Source organism: Neofelis nebulosa, chromosome 11 (genome assembly GCF_028018385.1).
Source record: "Neofelis nebulosa isolate mNeoNeb1 chromosome 11, mNeoNeb1.pri, whole genome shotgun sequence".
In the NCBI taxonomy this organism is placed as follows: Eukaryota; Metazoa; Chordata; class Mammalia; order Carnivora; family Felidae; genus Neofelis; species Neofelis nebulosa.
Genome location: NC_080792.1, coordinates 46,162,760 through 46,183,630, shown reverse-complemented (window position 1 = coordinate 46,183,630; position 20,871 = coordinate 46,162,760). Strand labels below are relative to the sequence as shown.

The window sequence follows — 20,871 nt, the reverse complement described above, 5'->3', positions numbered from 1 at the left end:
AATAGGACTGTTATAAAACAATTAAACCTTGCAAATGCACTAGTCTCTAGGAAGAAAGTCCTGGAGGAAATTCTGCTTATTAAAATTGCAATTTTAGTTTCCATTAAAAGGAGAATAAGACAACAGAAGATGGGTTGGCAAGACAAATTATTTCTTAATGTCAGTTGAGCTTATTTCCAATGAGATAACAGATCTACACCAGGTTGGGTTCAGTACAATTTTGTCTCCTCAACTCATTTATCTAATTCAGTCATCTTGATTATAGCCTCATGGACTTCATTTTCAGAGAAAGAATTCTATAACAAACAGCCCACACAACATGCTGATTACTGAACAGTTAATTCTAATTAACTTGGGCATGGCAAGAGAATTTTGATAAAGTCCTAGAATACAAATATAGTCTGCTTATACTAGACTAACTTATATAAAAAACCCACAGCAAAGTCTCCAGACAAAACAAGAGAGTCAAAGAGATCTAATTTAAAGAAACAAATGAGAAAATTAAAATCACAAATAATTTATTCTTCCGTTAGAGTTGATACAGTTTTAAATAGCAACAAAGTACACAGTGGTGGAAAATTGGCACAGAACCTATAAGCATTTTCAATCACAATAAGGCTGTCCATGCTTTATCTGTTCAAACTTGATGTCCATTTTCTACTGACCAAGTTGAAAAAATTCTATTCTGACCTTAAAACACACACGCTCTCTCTCATACACACACAGAAACACATTAAAATTCCTTTTGATTACAGTATATTGAGAACAGTACATTTTGCTTATTCAAATTTATGGCACCCCTTCTGTTTTGTTTCCAGTTAGAAGTGGGAAAAACCAATTTAATTATAAAGAATACATCTTATTCCCTGGGCATAGGCAACTGTGATGAAAATAGCAACTTACCTTTGGGCTAGATGTTTTCAGATTATGCTTAAATAATTGTGGTTATAAACTTCACAATGCATGATTTCCTGCCCAATGCAATATCCCTGAATTTACCTAAAATAATCAGGCACAGGACAGTCTCAAATATGATTAAATATGCCATGCTAACAAAGTGATCTAGACTGCAACCTTTATGCTTTTAATACAGATCAGAATAAACCTCATCAATAAGCATTTTCCTAAATATCTCTTTGTGTTATATGAACCAACATAAAAAAGGGAAAAACTTAAATGTGTCCTTTTATAAATGGCATTATTTCCAGTGAAGAAAGTTGAAATAAAGGTTTGTAAAGTCTTCTGAACTATTCTATTTTATAAACCAATTATCCTTCTAATGTTAAAAAATAAACTTACTGGATCAGTGTTGACTCTTCTTTGATATCATTTAAAAAATGCTTTGATATTATTCACTAAGTTCCCTGATTATTCAAAGAAAGTAAAATTAACACTTCCATTTTCAGTTATTGCTATTTTAGGAGAGAATTACCACTTCATTTACATGAAACTGCTACCTAGATTCCTCAGATCCCACATGAAGTAATTCTTATTGCCTCACATTTTAAAACTGTATTATAAATGATCTTTATAAAAAGGTTTTAATCCACAAAACTGGAAAGCTTTTAAAAAAATGTCTTTTTACTCAAAACTATCACAGTGCCCTTGATTATCTCACAGATAAAAGGGATCTGAATTTCCTCTAAAGAACTTAACAGTGGACATATGGTGTGCTTTGTCTTCTCCCTCACCTTTATCTTTTATAGTACACCATTTTGAGACCCACACAATCAAGCATCCACCATGCTCCAATCCACATCAACAGAGGATTTCTGATTCTGTCCAATGCGTAGTGTACCGCCTTGCATATTCACATGAAATAAACATAATATACAAAATATTGCTGCTGTAAAAAGTGTACATTTCCCTCATCCCCTTACAAAAGAATCTGTGGAAAAGTATTAAATTCCCTTAACCTTCATAAACATACAAAGCTGTTCACACCTTTCAGTCTGTAACAGTCCATTTGAAACACAGTTCCCAAATCATTGCAAATTGGTTATGTCATTGTATTTTCTGTCCAATGTTGCCATCTAGAGTAGAAATGTGAAATCAAGAGTATTTTTTAGCTACTAAAGCCTTGTTACAACTAAGCCACAAAGGCTGCTTACTGATGAAACAGCCACTTATCCACAAGGTTTTTCCAAAAACTAGATGGAATGGAAGGATCTCTTCACACAGAGGTGTCCACAGTGCTGAGGTGACAATATGGCTGCTAATAGATACTGGCTATTGGAATGTAAGTACTTTTTCACTGCTGGTAATTTCCATATTGTCCCTAAAAGATAAATTTAAAAATGCAATTAGATAATGATTTGACCATAATTTGACCATAACAGTTTAGCATAGAAAATTATAAATAAATCTTAACACTGTCATACTACAAAAGCAACTTTATCAACAACAAACAGAAATTGTTATATATTTAGTACACAGTATCTCTGTAATTGCTCCTGATATTACATTCAATTGCAAATGGATTTCAGAGTCTTTGAACCTAGAATAGTACCTGTCACATAGTAGGAATTTAAATGTTTAGTGAATTTTGTTGGAACTCTACTGAGCAAGAATGAATGAGAAGTTCTGGTTCTGAATCCTGGTGTGGTTATGTATTGTGTATTAATTATGTGTTAGTGTAACAACTTTGTGACTGTTTACCTTACTATAATTACTATTATGAATTAACATCAATGGCACCTGTAATAAGTAGCAGGGATGGAAAGGCACCTGGGAGATAAAGGGAAAAGAACCTTCCATCCATACTGAAGAAGCTTGGCTTTTCCCTGAGGCCAACAAAATGTCAGCAAAGGCATTCAGACAGGCAGCTGGTACATAAAGTCAAGAGAAGTGTGGTTTTTTTTTTATTTTTTTAATGTTTATTTATTTTTGAGAGACAGAGAGTAGGGGTGGGGGAGGGACAGAGAGAGAGGGAGACACAGAATTAGAAGCAGGCTCCAGGCTCTGAGCTGTCAGCACAGAGCCTGACACAGGGCTCAAACTCACACAACAGTGAGATCATGACCTGAGCCAAAGACAGATGCTTAACCGATTCAGCCACCCAGGTGCCCCTTGTTTTTGTTGCTTTTACTAAGGTAAACTTGAGCCTGTGGGCTGACAGAAGAGAAAAAAAGAGTACAGATAAAAAGAAGTTATAAATGAGGTAGAATTCTACAAGGGAGGTAAAAAAACATGGTAGGGTTAGATTTTGGAGAAGAGAAGGAACATCTCCTCCTTGAAAAGGAAGAAGAAAGGTAGAAGAGAACCTACTTTAAAAAGATTTCTTAACTGTGTTTAAAAGAGATGCTCATAAAAGCACCTATTCTCCAAAAACAGTACTCATAGGAAGCACATAATCAGCTAATTGTTTCCTTTGGCTAAATTTCCCTTTCCAAGTCACATTAATTATTTTATTTCAAGAAAGTATTCTAGGGGCTCAGTCTGACTCTTGATTTCAGCTCAGGTCATGATCTCACGGTTTCAAGAGACAGAGCCCCGTGTCAGGCTCCGTGCGCTGACAGCTCAGAGCCTGCTTGGGATTCTCGCTCTCCTTTTCTCTCTGTCCCTCTCCCACTCATGCTGCTCTCTCTCAAAATAAATAAATTAAAAATGGATGGAACTAGAGGGTGTTATGCTAAGCAAACTTAGGGAAAGACAAATATCCTATGACTTCACTCGTACGTAGAATGTAAGATACCAAACACAAGGGAAGGGAAGCAAAATATAATGTATATAAAATACAACATAAAAACAGGGACAAAACATAAGAGACTCTTAAATACAGAAAACAAACTGAGGGTTTCTGGAGGGGTTGTGGGTAGGGGGATGGGCTAAATGGGTGAGGGGCATTAAAGAAGACACTTGCTGGGATGAGCACTGGGTGTTATATAGGGGACGAATCACTGGAATCTACTCCTGAAATCATTATTGTACTATATGCTAACTTGGAAGTAAATTTAAAAAAATAAAAAATAAATAAAACGTTTTTAAAAAATTAAAAAAAAGAGAATGTATTCTAGAATTAAATTACTTCTATACCTTAGGATAGTACCCTAAAAGTTTATGTTTCTAAAGAAGAAGATATATTTGAAAATCTCGAATGCCACTCTGTATCTAATGGAATCATGCACTATAAAGAGAGTTAAGTATTTTAAAAATATTAATGTACTTCCTATAGTTATATTCAGCAAAATTTAAAGTTAGTGCTCATCTTGAAATATTTATGGGTAGAATATCAAATCTAGAATTTGTTTCAAAATACTCTTAAAAGAGGGGCACCTGGGTGGCTCAGTCAGTTAAGCGTCCAACTTCGGTTCAGGTCATGATCTCACGGTCCGTGAGTCCGAGCCCCGCGTCGGGCTCTGTGCTGACAGCTCAGAGTCTGGAGCCTGTTTCAGATTCTGTGTCTCCCTCTCTCTCGCCCCCCCCCCCACCCCACCCCGCGTTCATGCACTGTCTCTCTCTCTCTCAAAAATAAATAAACGTTTAAAAAAAAAATTTTTTTTTAAACTCTTAAAAGAAAAAGGTAGCATGGGAGGTATAAAAAGCAACATTAGCAAAATGTTGATAATTGCTGAAATTGGTTGGTAGGTATACAGGGATCCATGATATCCTCTCTTTTGTATCTGTATAAAGATTCCTATAATACAAAGTTTAGAATAAGAACTAGGCAGTCAATGCTTAGCATCTAGGAATGTCTTATTCAATTGCTTAACTCAGCATAGTATTTAGATAATCTAAGTCCCAACTCTATTGTTAACTTTCTGAGTCTAAAAATGCTCTTTGAGACTCAGTTTCTTCACTTAAAAGGTAAGACTACTAACATCTCCATCTCTAGATCTTAATTTTCTTTCCATTCATGGTGACATTAATTCCTACCTCATCAGTTTGTTAGGGCACTTAAATAAGAGAGGACATTTTAAAAATTATAAGGTATCATAAATAAGCAAGCCTCAATGCTGGAGGGAAGAGCTCCCCTAGTCAGTGTGTAATGAAGTATTAATGATGAAAGTGATTGCACATATTATGAATCATGTGAAAGCAGAAGAGAGGTTAAGAACTTATACATAAGTTCTTATATATAAGCTATATAAATATAAGCTATAATTTATCTACTATATTATGAATTACTTGACAGTAGTGAGGTCTTAGCCATCCTTATACCCCAAGTACTGAAGAGTGCCTGACACTAATTTATAAGACTTCTTCAATAATGTATGCCAAATACTTTATTCAACCAATTACAAACATTTACTGAGCAACTATTATATGCTCATCACCATAATAAATTTGAAAAACAGGGAAGGTAAAACTTAGAAATAAATAAAGTACAATGATAGAAGTTCTACAGAGTTCAGAAACGAAAAGATTAGGGGCGCCTGGGTGGCTCAGCTGGTTAAACATCCAACTCTTGATTTCAGCTCAGGTCATGATCTCACAGTTCGTGAGTTCAAGCCCTGCATCAGGCTCTGTGCTGACGCGTGGAGCCTGCTTGGGATTCTCCTCTCTCTCCCTCTCTCTCTCTCTCTGCCCCTCCTCCACTCATGTTCTCTCTCTCAAAATAAAGAAACTAAAAGAAAAAAAAGAAATGAAAAGGTTAACACAGCTAAAATAGAAAAACATTTCAGAGAATGTAGAAACGTTAAGAAAATAGTAAAAATATGAATAGCAGAGAAAAGAAAAAGGGGTATTTCAAATAAAGGAGTAGCTAAAGCAAAGGTATGATGGAAAAACGGGTAAAGAATGCTGAGGCAAGTAGGGAGTAAAAAAGGAATATACAATAATGAGAAGCAGAAGCTAGTAATTACTTGGTAATACAGAACCTGGAGTGACAGAAATAAGTCTGGCTAATATTAATAATAGCTAACTCTTAATATATCTCAATAACTAACACCTTATACACACCTTGGTGTGCCAGACACTAATAAATGCTTTGTGTCCATCTATAACCTATACAGTAAATATTATCTCCACTTTATAAATGAAGAAGTTGCACTGAGAAATTAAGTAAGTTGACCCACACTTGATCCCACTGCTGGGATCAAATGAAACCACAAGCAAGGCCAAAAAAGTATACTGTATATCTGCAACCATTAGCAAATTCTAGGGTTAAAAGTATGGGTTTGGGAGCCAGAAACCAATTTCCACTACTTAACATGAACTAGGATGAACTCCACTACTTAACAGCTTCTTGCCCTTGAAAAAGTTACCTATCCTCCTTTCCTCGATTTTCTCACCTGACAAGGAAGAGTGATCATACTCTCCACCTGAAAAGGTTATTACAGAAGAAAAACCTGAAAATGCTCTTTGGATTACTCAAGAACTGACATTGCTGGAGACAGCTTATGAAAGTGAGTTCTAGTCAGTACAGGTTCTAGTCACTCAGAATTTGCCACCCAGCTGTACCACTTCTTGGCTCTGTCATCTTGGGTAAGTCACTACAACTCTCTAAACCTCAGTTTCTCTATGTCTGCTTTTTCAAATTTTTTTTTTTAATTACAAAATTCCTCTGATTAGAGTGTAAAGAAATAATGAGAAAGAAAGACAACAGAGTGGAAGGATCCTGCCGTGATGAAGGTAGGAGATGTTGATGGTCTCAACTAAGATAAGGCAGTGGTTACAGAGAACTGGATGGATTTAAGGATGTATTAGGAAGGAGGATTAACAAGATACTGTCATGTATAAGATGGAGAGAGGGAGGAAGACTTAAATATCAAATATGGCACCTGGCATTCTAACTTAATGATAATACCTCTCTTCTTTGATAGAGAATATAGAAAGGAGGAGTTAAGTTTGGGTAGAAAAATTATGAATTTGTTTTGGTTATGCTGCATTGATATACTTATGATACATCTAAGTGGAGATGTCCAGTAGGCATCTGATTTTGAGAAGCAAGAGTCAGACTGGAAATAGAGATCTAGGAGTCAACGGCATGGTAAACTGAAACCATGTGAGTAAATGAGATTATCTAGGGAGAGTATATTGAATGAAGAGTCTCTAGGCTAGAAACCTGAACAATACCAATCATCTTTAAATTTCTTCCTTTTAAATGTTTTTGAATGCTTATTTATTTTTGAGAGAGAGAGAGTGACAAACAAGAGTGTGAGCAGGGCAGGGACAGAGAGAGAGGGAGACACAGAATCTGAAGTAGGCTCCAGGCTCCGAGCTGTCAGTGCAGAGCCCAATGCAGGGCTCAAATCCACAAATGGTGAGATCATAACCTGAGCTGAAGTTGGGACGCTCAACCGACTGAGCCACCCAGGCGCCCCAAAATTTCTTTTATTCATCTAATCAAGTAAGTCTTAAAATTATTCTGTCACAGTACTTTTTAGGGATCCCTCCCTCTTCTCTCTCTCTTACCTTCCATTCCTTTCTTTCAGTAGGCTTCACGCCCAGCAAGGAGTCCAACACAGGGCTTAATAAACTCATGACCCTGAGACCAAGAGTGCGATCCTTAATCCACTGAGCCACCCAGGCGCTCTCTTTCTGTATTCTTATGATCACCATCCATGTTTAGGAAGTAAAGGCCTTATTTATTCACTTACTTATACTTTATTTATCAGTATCTACTGACTACTTGAGATGTTCTACTAGGTGATGGAAAGTCAAAAGTGATAAAAAATAGACATGGTGTTGTCTTTAAAGGACTGACATTCTAGGGGAAGGGAGCACGAAATATGTAATATATAATCTGTCAATGGAGATATATGCTATGTTGAAAAATTTAAACATATAACATAATTAATGAAACTTCCCGACTAAAATGAGGAACAAGGCAAGGATGTCCCCTCTCACCACACTTTTACACCACTATACTGGAATTCCTGGGTTATGCAATAAGGGAAAGAAATAAAGATATGCAGATGACATGATCATCTAAGTAGAAAACCCCAAAGAATCGACAAAAAAAAATCTTCTGAAACTAATAAGCAAGGATCACAGGATACAAGGTTAATATATAAAAATCAATCATTTACCTATATACCAGCAATGAACAAGTGGAATTTGAAATTAAAAACAGTACCATTTATGTCAGCACCCCCAAAAATGAAAATCAGATACAAATCTAACAAAATATGTATAAGATACATATGAGGTAAACTAAGAAAGTGATGCAAAAAATCAAAAAAAAACTAAACAAATGAAAAAATGTCTCACATTTATGGATAGGAAAATCAATATTATTAAAATGTCAATTCTTCCTCACTTGATCTAAAGATTCAACAAAATCCCAGTGTTATTTGTGGTTACTGACACATTGATCCTAACGTTTACAGTACAAGAAGTATAAGACCCAGAAAAGGAAACAGCCACACAGTATTGAAGAAGAACAAAGCCAGAGGACTGATACTTCCGACTTCAAGACTTACTATAAAGTCACAGCAACCAAGACAGTGTGGTATTGGTGAAAGAACAGAAAAGTAGATCAATGAAACATTACAGAGAGCCCAGATATCAACCCATATAAATAAACTGATCTTTGACAAAGAAGCAAAGGTAATACAATGGAGCAAAGATAGTCTTTTCAACAGTGTTAGAATAACTGGACATCCACGTGCATGACTCAAGACACAGATCTTACACCCTTCACAAAAATGAACTCAAATTGGATCCTAGACCTAAATGTAAAATACAAAAGAGTAAAACTCCTAGAAGATAACATAGATGAAAACTTAGATGACTCTGGAATTTGGTAATGACTTTTCAGATACAACACCAAAGGCACAATCCATGAAAAAAATAACTGGTAAGATGGACTTCATTAAAAGTAAAATATTTGACTCTACAGAAGACAGAGCAAGAAAATGAGAAGGCAAGCCATGAAGACAATACAATATTTGCAAATGACACATCTAATAAGGACTGTTCCCCAAAATATACAAAGAATTCTTAAAATTCAACAATAAGAAAACAAACAACCCAATTAAAAAATGGTCCAACCGACTTCGGCTCAGGTCACGATCTCGCGGTCTGTGAGATCCGCGTCGGGCTCTGGGCAGACGGCTCAGAGCCTGGAGCCTGTTTCCGATTCTGTGTCTCCCTCTCTCTCTGCCCCTCCCCCGTTCATGCTCTGTCTCTCTCTGTCTCAAAAATAAAAAAAAAACGTTAAAAAAAAAAAAAAAATGGTCCAAGACCTGAACTGACACCTGACTAAAGATATAAAGGTGGCAAATAAGTGGATACGAAAAGATGTCCACGTCATGTCATTTACAGAAACGCAAATTCTAATAATGAGATACCACTACACACCTATTCAAATCGCCAAGATCCTGAACACTAACACCACCAAATACTGGCAAGGATGTGGAAAGACAGAAACTCTCAATAAATGCTGCTGAGAATGCAAAATGGTAGTCACTATGGAAGACAGTCTGGCAGTTTCTCACAAAACGAAAAGACTCTTACCATATAATCCAGCAACCATGCTCCTTGGTATTTATCGAAATGAGTTGAAATTTATGCCCACACAAAAACCTGCATACGGAAGTTTACAGTTTTATTCATAATTGCCAAAATTTAGAAGCAACCAAGATGTCTCTGAGTAAATGGATGGATAAACAAACTGTGGTACACCCAGACAATGGAATATTACTCAGCCCTAAAAAGAAATATGCTATCAAGCCACAAAAAGTCCTTAAATGCATATTATTAAGTGAAATGCCAGTGAAATGAAAAGGCTACATACTACCTGATTCCAAGTACATGACATTCTGGAAAAGGTAAAAATATGAAGAGATCACTGGTTGCCAGGGTTAGGGAGGAAAGGGAGATGAATAGAGGGAGCAGAGGAATTTTAGGGCAATGAAACTATTCTCTATGATACTATAATGGTGGACATATGTCATTATACATTTATCAAAACCCATATAATGTACAACACCAAGAGTGAACTCTAACGTACACTATGGGGTTGGGGTGATAAAGATCTCTTGATGTAGGTTCACTGACTATAACAAATAGAGCACTTTGGTGTGGGATACTGACAGCAGGAGAGGCTATACATATATAGGTTATGCCCATATATGAAAACTCTCTGTACTTTCTGCTGCATTTTGCTGTGAACCTAAAACTCCTCAAAAAAAGAAAGTCTATTTAAAAAAAAAATTAAAACATGGGGCACCTGGGTGGCTAAGTTAGTTAAGTGTCCAACTCTGATGTCAGCTCAGGTCATGATCTCACAGTTCACGGGATCAAGCCCTGCATCAGGCTCTGTGCTGACAGCACAGAGCCTGCTTGGGATTCTCTCTCCCTCTCTTTCTGCCCCTCCCCAGCTCAAGAATGCGCACACATGCATGCTCTTCTCTGTCTCTCAAAATAAATTTAAAACAAGAATTAAAATATGTTTCCAGTCAAGATGGACCTCCAGCATTAAACAACCAAAAACCACTCAACACATATGAAATAATCCTATTCAGGACACAAGGTAACAAAGGACACCAATCTGAGAAACTAGGAACAAATGAGGTGAGCCCTCTGTATGTTTTACTGCACTGAGAGTCTCTACACTGCAGTGCGTGGAGTGAAACTAAGGCTGAGTCTGAGTTAGAGAAATAAAGCTTAGAGTCTGGAAAGAGAACAGGAGCTAGAGTTCACAGGATCAAGTACCAGAAAGGAAAGAAATGCAGAGAGAACTGTGGAAATCTGAAGAGGAATTCTCGAGTATTCAGCATAGTACTGATATGCAAATGTATGCAAGGAAAAATACCAACACAAGGATTAGGGGAAACAATACTTGGCATTCACAAAGAAATAGTGCTTATTCCCACCAGCCAGAGTGAAACACCTTATAATTCAAGGGCCTGGGTGGAGTACTCAAAAAGATTTTACCTCAGTAGTAGAAATACTTAGCCCAGGACTAAACACTGCTCTGGTCCTGCCTAACAAACCTTAAAAGCAATCCTCATAAGATCAAGCTGTGTCTAAGTTACTTACCTGTATCCTAAAACAAAGCTCTGGTATATTTCTAAGAAGACATACCTTATCTATCACCCAACGAAGTAAAAGTGTTATTCACAGTTTCTGACATACAATGAAACAAAATCATGCATGCAGAGGATGAGGAAAATGACCCATAATGAGAAGGAAAAAACCAAACAATTAATCAAAAGAGACCCAGATGTTAAGAATTATCAGAGAAGGATATTAAAATAGTTATCATACTTGTATTCCATATGTTTAAAAATTTAGGCAGAGACATGGAAGATATAAAAAGGCCCTAAACTGAAATCCTATTTAAAAAACCCAACTTGAAATTCTAGAGATGAAAAATACAATGTCTGAGATGAAAAATACCCGGGAATGGATTAAAAGCAGATAAAAAATGAATAGGAAAACATCAATGAACTTTAAGATATAGCAAGAGAAACTACCCAAAACAAAACAGAAAAAAAGGGAAAATAAAAAATAGAGGATCAGTGTACTATGGCACAACTTTAAGCAATCAAATATGCACATAATTGAAAAGGACAGAAAGGGATATAGAGGTAAGAGACAGGAAAACTACTTGGTCAGAATTTTTCCAAATTTGATCAAAACCATGAAGCCATAAATCCAAGAAGCTATATGAACCCCAAGCATAAAAAACAGATAATTTCACAAAGGGAAAATCATAAAAAAACAGCCAAAAAAAAAAAAAAAAAAAAAAGTACACTAACTACCAGAAAAGAAAGATAACAGCAGATGCCTCCTTGGAAATAATATAAGCAAGAAGACAGTAGAGCCACATTTTTAAAGTGCTGAAAGTAAAAAAAAAAAAAAAAAAAAAAATCCTGTCAACCTACGATTCTATACCTAGAATAAGTATTTTCCAATAATGGAAGAGAAATAAGCACCTTCTTGAACATACATAAGCTGAAGACCTGCATTACAATAAACATTAAAACAAAGTCTTTCAGGAAAAGGAAAATGATACCAGATGGAACTATGAATCCACCATAGGAGTGAAATGAATCCACCATAGGAGTGAAGAGCACCAGACATAGTAACTACATGAGTAAATATGTAAGATTTTTTCTTATTACTGAAATATCTTTAAAGGATAACTGTTTTTAAAAAACAAAAAAAGTCCATGTACTATATAGTTTATAACATATGTACAAGTAAAATTTATAACATTAACAGAAAGTTGAAAAGGAAAAAATGAAAGTAAACTATTGAAGTGGTTCATACTATACATAAGGTGGTATAACATCACTTAAAATATGTTACAAAATGGATGAACCTTAAAAACATTACGCTGAGTAAAAAGAGCCAATCACAAAACATCACATGTTGCATGATTCCATTTATGTGAAACATCCAGACTAGGAAAATCTATACAGACTGAAAGTAAACTACCTGTTTCCCAGGGCTGGGTGTTTAGAGATAAATGACTATACTGGAAAAAGAAATCCCATTTAATGGTACACTCTAAAATGTTAAGTGAATTGAAGTTCATGAATTAATCAATAAAGATGGTTTTCTGGGGAGCCTGGGTGGTTCGATTGGTTAAGAGTCTGACTCTTGGTTTTGGCTCAAGTCATAATCCCATGGTTCATGGGATTGAGTCCCGCATTGGGCTATGGAATGACAGCACAGAGCCTGCTTGGGATTCTCTCCCCTCCCCCTCCTCCACTCACACTCTCAAAATAAACTTAAATAAATAAATACATAAATAAAATCTATAAAAAATGTTTTTTAAAAGCAGAAAAAAATTGTTCAAAATAAGACAGAAAAAGAAACGGAGAATAAAGAACAATCAAAAAAAAATCAAGATGACAGATATAACCATATTCATAATTACATAAAACATAACGTTCAAAGCCCCTCCATTAAAAGGCAGAGATTGTCAGATTGGATAACAAAGAAGGACCTGACAAATGCTGCCTTCATGAAATACAACTCAAACATAAAAACACAAATATGTTCAAACAAAAGGGATAAGGAGTGCCTGCCTAGCTCAGTTGGTAGCACATGCAACTCTTGATTTCAGGGTTGTTAAGTTCTAGCCCCATGTTGGATGTAGACATTACTTAAAAATAAAATCTTTAAAAAAGAAATTAAAGGATAAAAAAGATTTATAATTCTATCACTAATCCAAGGAAAGCTGGTGTGGCTATATTAATATCAGACAAAAAGACCTCAGAGCAAAGAATACTATCAAGGATAAAGGAAGTTTTTCATAATAGTAAAAGGAGTACATTAATCAACACATAAAAATCCTAAAAATGTGTAAACCTTAAGAAGGTAGCATTCAGATATATGAAGCAGGGGCACCTGGGTGGCTCAGTCAGTTAAGCATCTGACTCTTGATTTTGACTCAGGTCAAGGTCTCAGGGTTGTGAGATAGAGCCCTGTGTCAGGTTCCACACTGGGCGTGGAACCTGCTTTGGATTCTCTCTCCCTCTCCTCTGCCCCTCCCCAACTCATGCTTGCTCTCTCTCTCTCAAAAAAAAAAAAAGATACATGAAGCAAAATGGAAAGAACTGCAAGGAAAAATAGACAAACACAAATTATAGCCAGAGATTTAAAATATTTTTCCCAATAACTAATAGAGTAGAAAGAAAATCAGTGAAGATATAGGGGACTTGAATAACACTATCAACCAACTTGATCTGACATTTACAGAACATCCTCACAGACCAGATTCTGGGCCATAAAGTAAGTCTCAATAAATGTGGAAGAATTCAAGTCACATTAAGTATGTTCTATTATGAGGATGGAATTAAATGAGAAATAAGTTACAGAAAAATATCTGGAAACTCTCCAAATATTTAAAAAGTAAATTATATACTTTTAAATAACACTTGCATCAAAGAAGAAATCAGAAGCAAACTCAGGAAATATTTTCAACTGACTGAAAATAAGAACATAATATACACAAATTTGTGGGCTGCAACATAAGAAGTACTTAGAGGGGAATTTATAGCAATAAACATCTATATTAGGAAGCGGGGCAATTCTTGAATCAATGAGAATTCAGCTATTACCTCAAGAAACCAGAAAAGAAGAACAAATGAAACCCAAAGCAAGCAGAAGTAAAGAAATAATAAGAGGGCAGAAATCAAGGAAACAGAAAAACAAATGGGGGAGGGGTGGGGGGAGGGAATCTATAAAACCAAAAGCTGGCTCTCTGAGAAGATCAATAAAGTACATAAAAACTGCTAGGCAGATTAACTGGGGGAAAAAAAGAGAGAAGAGAAGATACACATTCCCAATATCAGAAATGAAAGAGGTAGTATCACTACTGATACTAGAGATACTAAAAGGATAAAAAAGAAATCAACAAAACAAATGAAATGGACAAATCCCTTAACAAATAGAAACATCTCTTCAAGAAGAAATAGATAACCTGAATACCTTATGTCTAATAAAGAAAATAAGTTTGTAATTAAAAGCCTTCCTGCAAAGAAAATCCAGGTCCAAACAGCTTCACTAGTGAATTGCACCAAACATTTTAGAAGGAATAATACTGATTTCATCCACATCCTTCAAGAAAACTGAAAAGGGATCATTTCTTCCCAACTCACTTTATGAAGCCTGTGCTATTTTGATAACAAAACCAGATAAAGGCATTAAAAGAAAACTAGAGTCCAATATCCCTCATAGATGCAAAAACTGTTAACAAAATTTTAGCTGATCAGCTCTAATAACATATAAAAAGGATAATACATAGTTTATCCTAGCTACGCAAGATTGATTTAAAACTTGAAAATCAAAGAATATTATTTAACATACTAAATTTAAAAAGGAAAGCTATGATTCCTTCAAAAGATATGGAAAAATCATGTGACAAATTTCAGTATTCATTCCTGATAAAAATTCTCAGTAAACTAGGAATACAAGCAACAAGTTCTATCTGATAAAGGATATCCACACAAACCCTACACATCTCATGTAAGGCTGAAAGGCCGACTGTTAACCCCCTAAGAGTAGGAGTAAGACAAAAGATGTCCACTCTCACTATTTATATTCAACATTGTGTTAAAGGTTTTAAGGTGAGGTTAGATTAAGGGGGAGAAAAGCGGAGCATTCGGATTGTAAAGGAAAAAATAAGTCTTTTTCCACACACATGATTTCTATGTGGAAATTCTGACAATCTACAAAAAAACTACTAGAAATAATAAGTGAGTTAATATTACAGTTCTGGTAAAATATCAATATAAAAAAACAAACTGTACTTTTATACAACCAGCAATTAACAATTGTAAATTAAAATTTTAAAAAATTTACAATAGTATCAAGAATATAAAAATACCTAGAGATAAATCTGACAAGACCTATGTTAAGACCTGTATGCTGAAAACTATATAACACTGCTGAAAAAAAAAATTTAAAGGGACATATGCCATGCTCATAGGATGGATACTCACTGACCTCATGTTAAGATACAACTCTCTGCGAATCTATACGTGTAAGGCAATTCCCATCAAAATATCTGTAGGCTTTTTGTAGAAATTGACAAGCTGATTATAAAAATCATATGGAAATGCAAAAACCCAAACACCTAAACAATTTTGCAAAGGTTAAAGCTGAAAAACTAACAACACCCGATTTCAAAACTTACTGTAAAACTATAGTAATAAAGACAGCATGGTATTGACATAAAGACAGAGAAATAGGTCAGTCCAGAAATAGACATATTTATGATTTTCAGCAAAGGTTCAAAGACAACTCAGTGAAGAAAGGTTAATCTTTTCAACAAATAGTGCTGAGAAAATTAGCTATCCATTTGAAAAAATAAGATGCAAACTTCAATTCGTGCTTCATAGAAAAATTAACTCAAAATGGATTATAGACTTAAATGTAAAGCCTAAAAATATAAGGCTTCTAGGGATGCCTGGGTGGCTCAATGGGTTAAGCACCCAACTCTTGATTGCAGCTCAGGTCCTGATCTGCGAGATCAAGTTCCATGTTGGACTCTGCGCTGACAGTGCAGACAGAGCCTGCTTGGGATTCTCTCTCTCCCTCTCTCTCTGCCCCTCCCCTGCTCATGTCTCCCCCCGCCCCTGCCAAAAATAAAGTATAAAATTAAATTAAATTTTTAAAAAATATAAGGCTTCTAGAAGAAAGCATTAAGAGAAAATATTTGTGACTCTGGGTTAAGTGAAGATTTCCCACACATAAAACCAAAAGCATGATCCATAAAAGACAAAGTTGATAAATTCGACTTCATAAAAATGTTAAAGTTCCTGTCTTCAAAAAACAATGTTGAAACAATGAAAAGAGAAGCAACAGACTGGAGAAAAATATTTGCAAATTATATATCTGATAAAGGATTTGTATGTACAATATACAGAGACCTCTCAATATTCAATAAGAAAATAAGGGACTGAATTTTTTTTTTAATAAGCAAAAGATTTGAACAGACATTTCAGAGAAGATACATAGATGGAAAAATAAGCACATGAGAAGATAAGTCATTATCACTTGTCCTTTAGGACATGAAAATGAAAAGCACAATAAACTATCACCAGACATACACCAGAATAGGTAAAATTGAAAAGACTGACTCATTGACAAGTATCAAATTGTGTACTTTTAATATATGCAGTTTATGGAATGTCAATAATACTTCAAAAAAGTTGTTTAAATACAGAAGGGTAGGAAAATACAGTACTCCCCCTTTACCCACAGTTTTGCTTTCTACAATTTCAGTGACCTGTGGTCAACCTCGGTTCAGTAGCAGATGATCCTCCTGACATATCGTCAGGCCAATAGCAGCCCAACACCATGTCACATGCATACATCACCTCACTTCACCTTATTGTGTAGGCATTTTATCAGCTCACATCATCACACGGGTGAGTACAGTACAATAAGATATTTTGAGAGAGAAAGACCGTATTTGTATAACTTTTATTACAGTATATTGTTACAATTATTTTTCTATTCTTTACTGTTAATCTCTTCCTGTGCCTAATTTAAAATTATACTTTACCATAGGTGTATTTACATAGGTAAAACATAGTATATACAGGGTTCAGTACTATCTGTGGTTTTTAAGAGTCTTAGAACATATCCTCTGTGGGTAAAGGGGGGCTACTATAAAGTGAGGCAATGCAAGATGTTACTGTTTTACATAGGTAGAAGGACTCCTTGATATGATACGGTGACAGAACAGAGATTTGAAGAAAGGGAGGAAGCCAACTATACATCTCAGGGAAGAGTTCTGGCAATAAAGCGTGCAGCAAATACAAACGTTCTGAGGTAGAAATATGCTTGATGTGTTTAAGGAACAGTAAAGTGACTGAAGCAAAGTGAATGAGGGCAGCTATAAATACAGAGATGAAGTGAGGGGTGCCTGAGTGGCTCAGTCGATTAAGTGTCCAACTTTGGCTCAGATCATGATCTCAAAGCTCACTGAGCTTGAGCCCCACATCGGTTTCTGTGCTGACAGCTCAGAGCCTGGAGCCTGCTTCAGATTCTGTGCCTCCCTCTCTCTCTCTGCCCCTCCCCCTCTTGTGTGCTCGCTCTTTCTCTCTCTCTCAAAAATAAATAAATAAACATTAAAAAAATTCTAAAAATACAGAGATGAAGTGGTGGGACAGGTAGTGGGGGCACAAGTCATGCAGGACTTTGTAGGTCATTCTAAGGTCTTGCTTTTACTTTAAGTAAGACTGAAGTCACCACAGGGCTTTGAGCAGTGGGGTGGCATAATCTAATGTTTTTAAAAGATCATTCTGGGTCCTATGTGGAGCATATCCTATAGCAGAGCTAGGACAAAAGCAGAAGACCAGTTCAGGTGAATGACAGTCGTAACTCTGACTTGGGTAAGAGCAGAAGGTTGTAAAAATGGCCAGATACTGGATATATTTTGAAGGGAGAGGTGATGAAATTTGCTGGTTGACAAGATGCTTGATTTGCAAAAAAGAGGGGAGCCAAGATGACTCCAGGTTCTTGGCCTGAGGAACTGAAAGAATCAAGCTGCTGTTTAGTGATATGGGAAGAAATGATGGAGAAACAACAGCCCCTAGCAAGGCTTGTCTCTCAATTTCCCCCCTTTGAATTCACTGTGCACACCGCTAGAATAGTCATCTGCCTAAACCACCACTATAATTATATTACTATTGGATTTAAGAATCTGTATTAGTTTTCTGTTCCCTTCATTATCTTGAAGAGGTGAACTACTTTACCTAAAATGAAAAGACCAACAAGTGTTTGGATTGGGGGATACAGATAAGGTGAAATCTCTGATAAATATGGGCAGACTACTAACACTGAAGTAGCTAAAATGGTCCCCTCTTCATAGCCGTTTCTAATGGGGAAGGAGATGTGGCTGGCATCTAGCCAAACGTCATGGGTCTTTTTCTATAGTACCATCCCAAATTCCTAGGAACTTTATGGAGTGGAATAATTATAATGAAAGAGGTAGTGTATCACGTATCTATCATATATGCTATATATCACAACATAATCTTTCACATATCATGTTCACCAAGTGCCAGGCACAGCTAATATATTATATACATCATTTAAAATGTCTTATAAAGGCTTCAAATGATGCCAGGATAAAGTCCAAGTCCTATAACATGGATTGTGAGAGTCTTCCCAATCTAAACCTAACTTCTCTCTCCAATCTTGCCTCTCCCTCCCCATGCTTCTGCTTTACTCAACCACACCCCTTAACACTAGTAGTCCTTTGTGAATGCACCTTTTTCTGACTAGAATACACTTCCCTCTTCTATGTCTACTTGTCTAATACCTACTCGTCCTTGGGCCCTCACACTATTATAATACTTCCCAAAGAACATTTTTTCTGTGATATAGATTAGTATCCCCCTTCCACAAAAGTCTTGACTTCAAGGACTTCTCACACTATATTATATCATCTGTTTATTCTTCTGGATCTCATCTAGATTTATCTAGATTTAAGTTCATAAAGGTAGAGTTTATGTCTATCTTTATTTCCCAATGTACCCCGATCGTAGATACTTGGCATATAAATGTTGCTCAAGAAACATTTACTTAATGACTGATGTTAAGTTTAGGGGATTTAGAAATACGTCATTTAGAGAGAAAATGGTTAGTTTAGTCCACAACATGCTGAAGTTGATGGCAATGGCAAGACATCCAAATAGAGATGTTCTGTACAAGTTGAAAAAATGGAGCTGAAGTTGGTTTGCAGAGGGTGGGCTAAGGATACTGAAAATATAAGACAGAGTGAGTAGAGAGACCAAGAAAAACACTGAGCCAAACATTTTTACTTAAAAGAAAGACAAGAAACAAGTGAGACAAGAAAATGAAACAATAAAGAAGGAATCACTAGAAATCTAAGAGAAGTAAAGAAGCACAGTAATTAGAAGCAAAGAAGACCATTCAGGAATGAAAATAGGAACATGTGTCAAATGTGTCAAAAGTGAAGGCAAGAGGGGCACCTGGGTGGCTCAGTTGGTTGAGGGTCCAACTCTTATTTTTGGCTCAGGTCATGATCTCACGGTCGTGGGATTAACCCCTGCATGGGGCTCCACACTGAGGGTGGAGCCTGCTCGGGATCCTCTCTCTCCCTCTCCCTGTGCCTCACCTGCTCGTGCACAGGCACTCTCTCTCTCAAAATAAACAATAAACATCCACAAGTGAAGTTAGAGAGACCAAAATAGCTAGCTGTTCCACCAGCCATAGGGAGCATAGGACCTAAAATAGTGCCCAGCACATGAAGATAATTAATAAACATTTGTTGACTGAAAGAATAAATGATCAGAAGCTCATTTTTTAAAAAGTTAACTTGTGGGGGTGCTTGGGTGGCTCAGTCAGTGGAGCATGGGACTCTTTGATCTTAGGGTCGTGAGTTCAAGCCCCACATCAGGCGTGGAGCCTACTTCAAAATATCAATCAATTAATTAATTATAAATAGATAAAAATTAAAAAGTTAACTTGTGGATTAGAATGAGCCTAAATCTTGTGCTCAGGAATCTTGCCCTTAAGCACTCATTAGCCAAGACTTTTTTTACTTTAAAATCTAAATAAAATTTCTGCCTAACCCTTTGATTAATAGTGTATTTTTAAATATATTACTCATTTGTCCTTACCCTTTTAAGTCTCTTTTATCTCTTTTATCACTTAAATAGGAAGTGTCAGTACAAGGGGTTGTAGGCTTGAGAGAGCACTGATAAAAAAATTGCTCATACCTCAAGTTCTGATTAGTACTGCACTGTGTTGTTCCTCAAACCAGATCACCAACACTGGCCCTGGAACCATAACTTACAAAAAAAATAAGCTGTTTTAGGTAGCTTAAGTAGTGAGCAGACCAGATTTTCCTCACTAGAAGGTCATTAGACAAATCTGAAATCAATCTAAGGAAACTGCCAACATAATACATCATTTTCATTATAATTTAGAGTATGCATAACAGCAAGATTCAGAAAACAATGACTGTGGCACAGATTAGTTAAGTCTGAAAAGTTTACTGGTGAAAAGAAGGAACTTAAATAAATACTAGGTTCAAGAGGATACAGTCATCTTAGAATGAGCTACATCTCTACATATGTGAAAGCAGAAGGAAAGATAACAGGGGATAAACGTTAAAAAAAAAAAAAAATTTTTTTAACGTTTATTTATTTTTGAGAGAAAGAGAGAGAGAGAGAGAGACAGAATCCGAAGCAGGCTCCAGGCTCTGAGCTGTCAGCACAGAGCCCGACGTGGGTCTCGAACTCACGAGCCATGAGATCATGACCTGAGCCGAAGTCAGACGCTCAACCGACTGAGCCACCCAGGCACCCTGAGATAAACATTTTTAATCCTTGAAATAAGGGATATGAAAGGAGGCAACAGAGGCAGAAGTAACTATGGATTTAAAGAGACAGGACACCACCAATGTGGCAGAAGGTAATGGATATGCTGAAACGAAGACAAGAGCTACTAAGAGAGTTGACACAGATGGATTCCATGTCTCTATAT

At 36.1% G+C, this 20,871-nt stretch overlaps 1 protein-coding gene across 5 annotated transcripts in view; it reads right to left on the bottom strand.

Moving 5' to 3' along the window:
• Positions 1-501: 501 nt before the first annotated feature.
• Positions 502-20,871, bottom strand: part of SS18 (SS18 subunit of BAF chromatin remodeling complex) — a 90,891-nt gene continuing 70,521 nt past the window's right edge. For all 5 annotated transcript variants that reach the window (XM_058692464.1, XM_058692467.1, XM_058692468.1 and 2 more), the window contains one exon: positions 502-2,278. In XM_058692464.1, the coding sequence (XP_058548447.1) occupies positions 2,252-2,278 (27 nt within the window). In that variant the 3' untranslated portion in view covers positions 502-2,251. The remainder of the gene's footprint in view (positions 2,279-20,871) is intronic.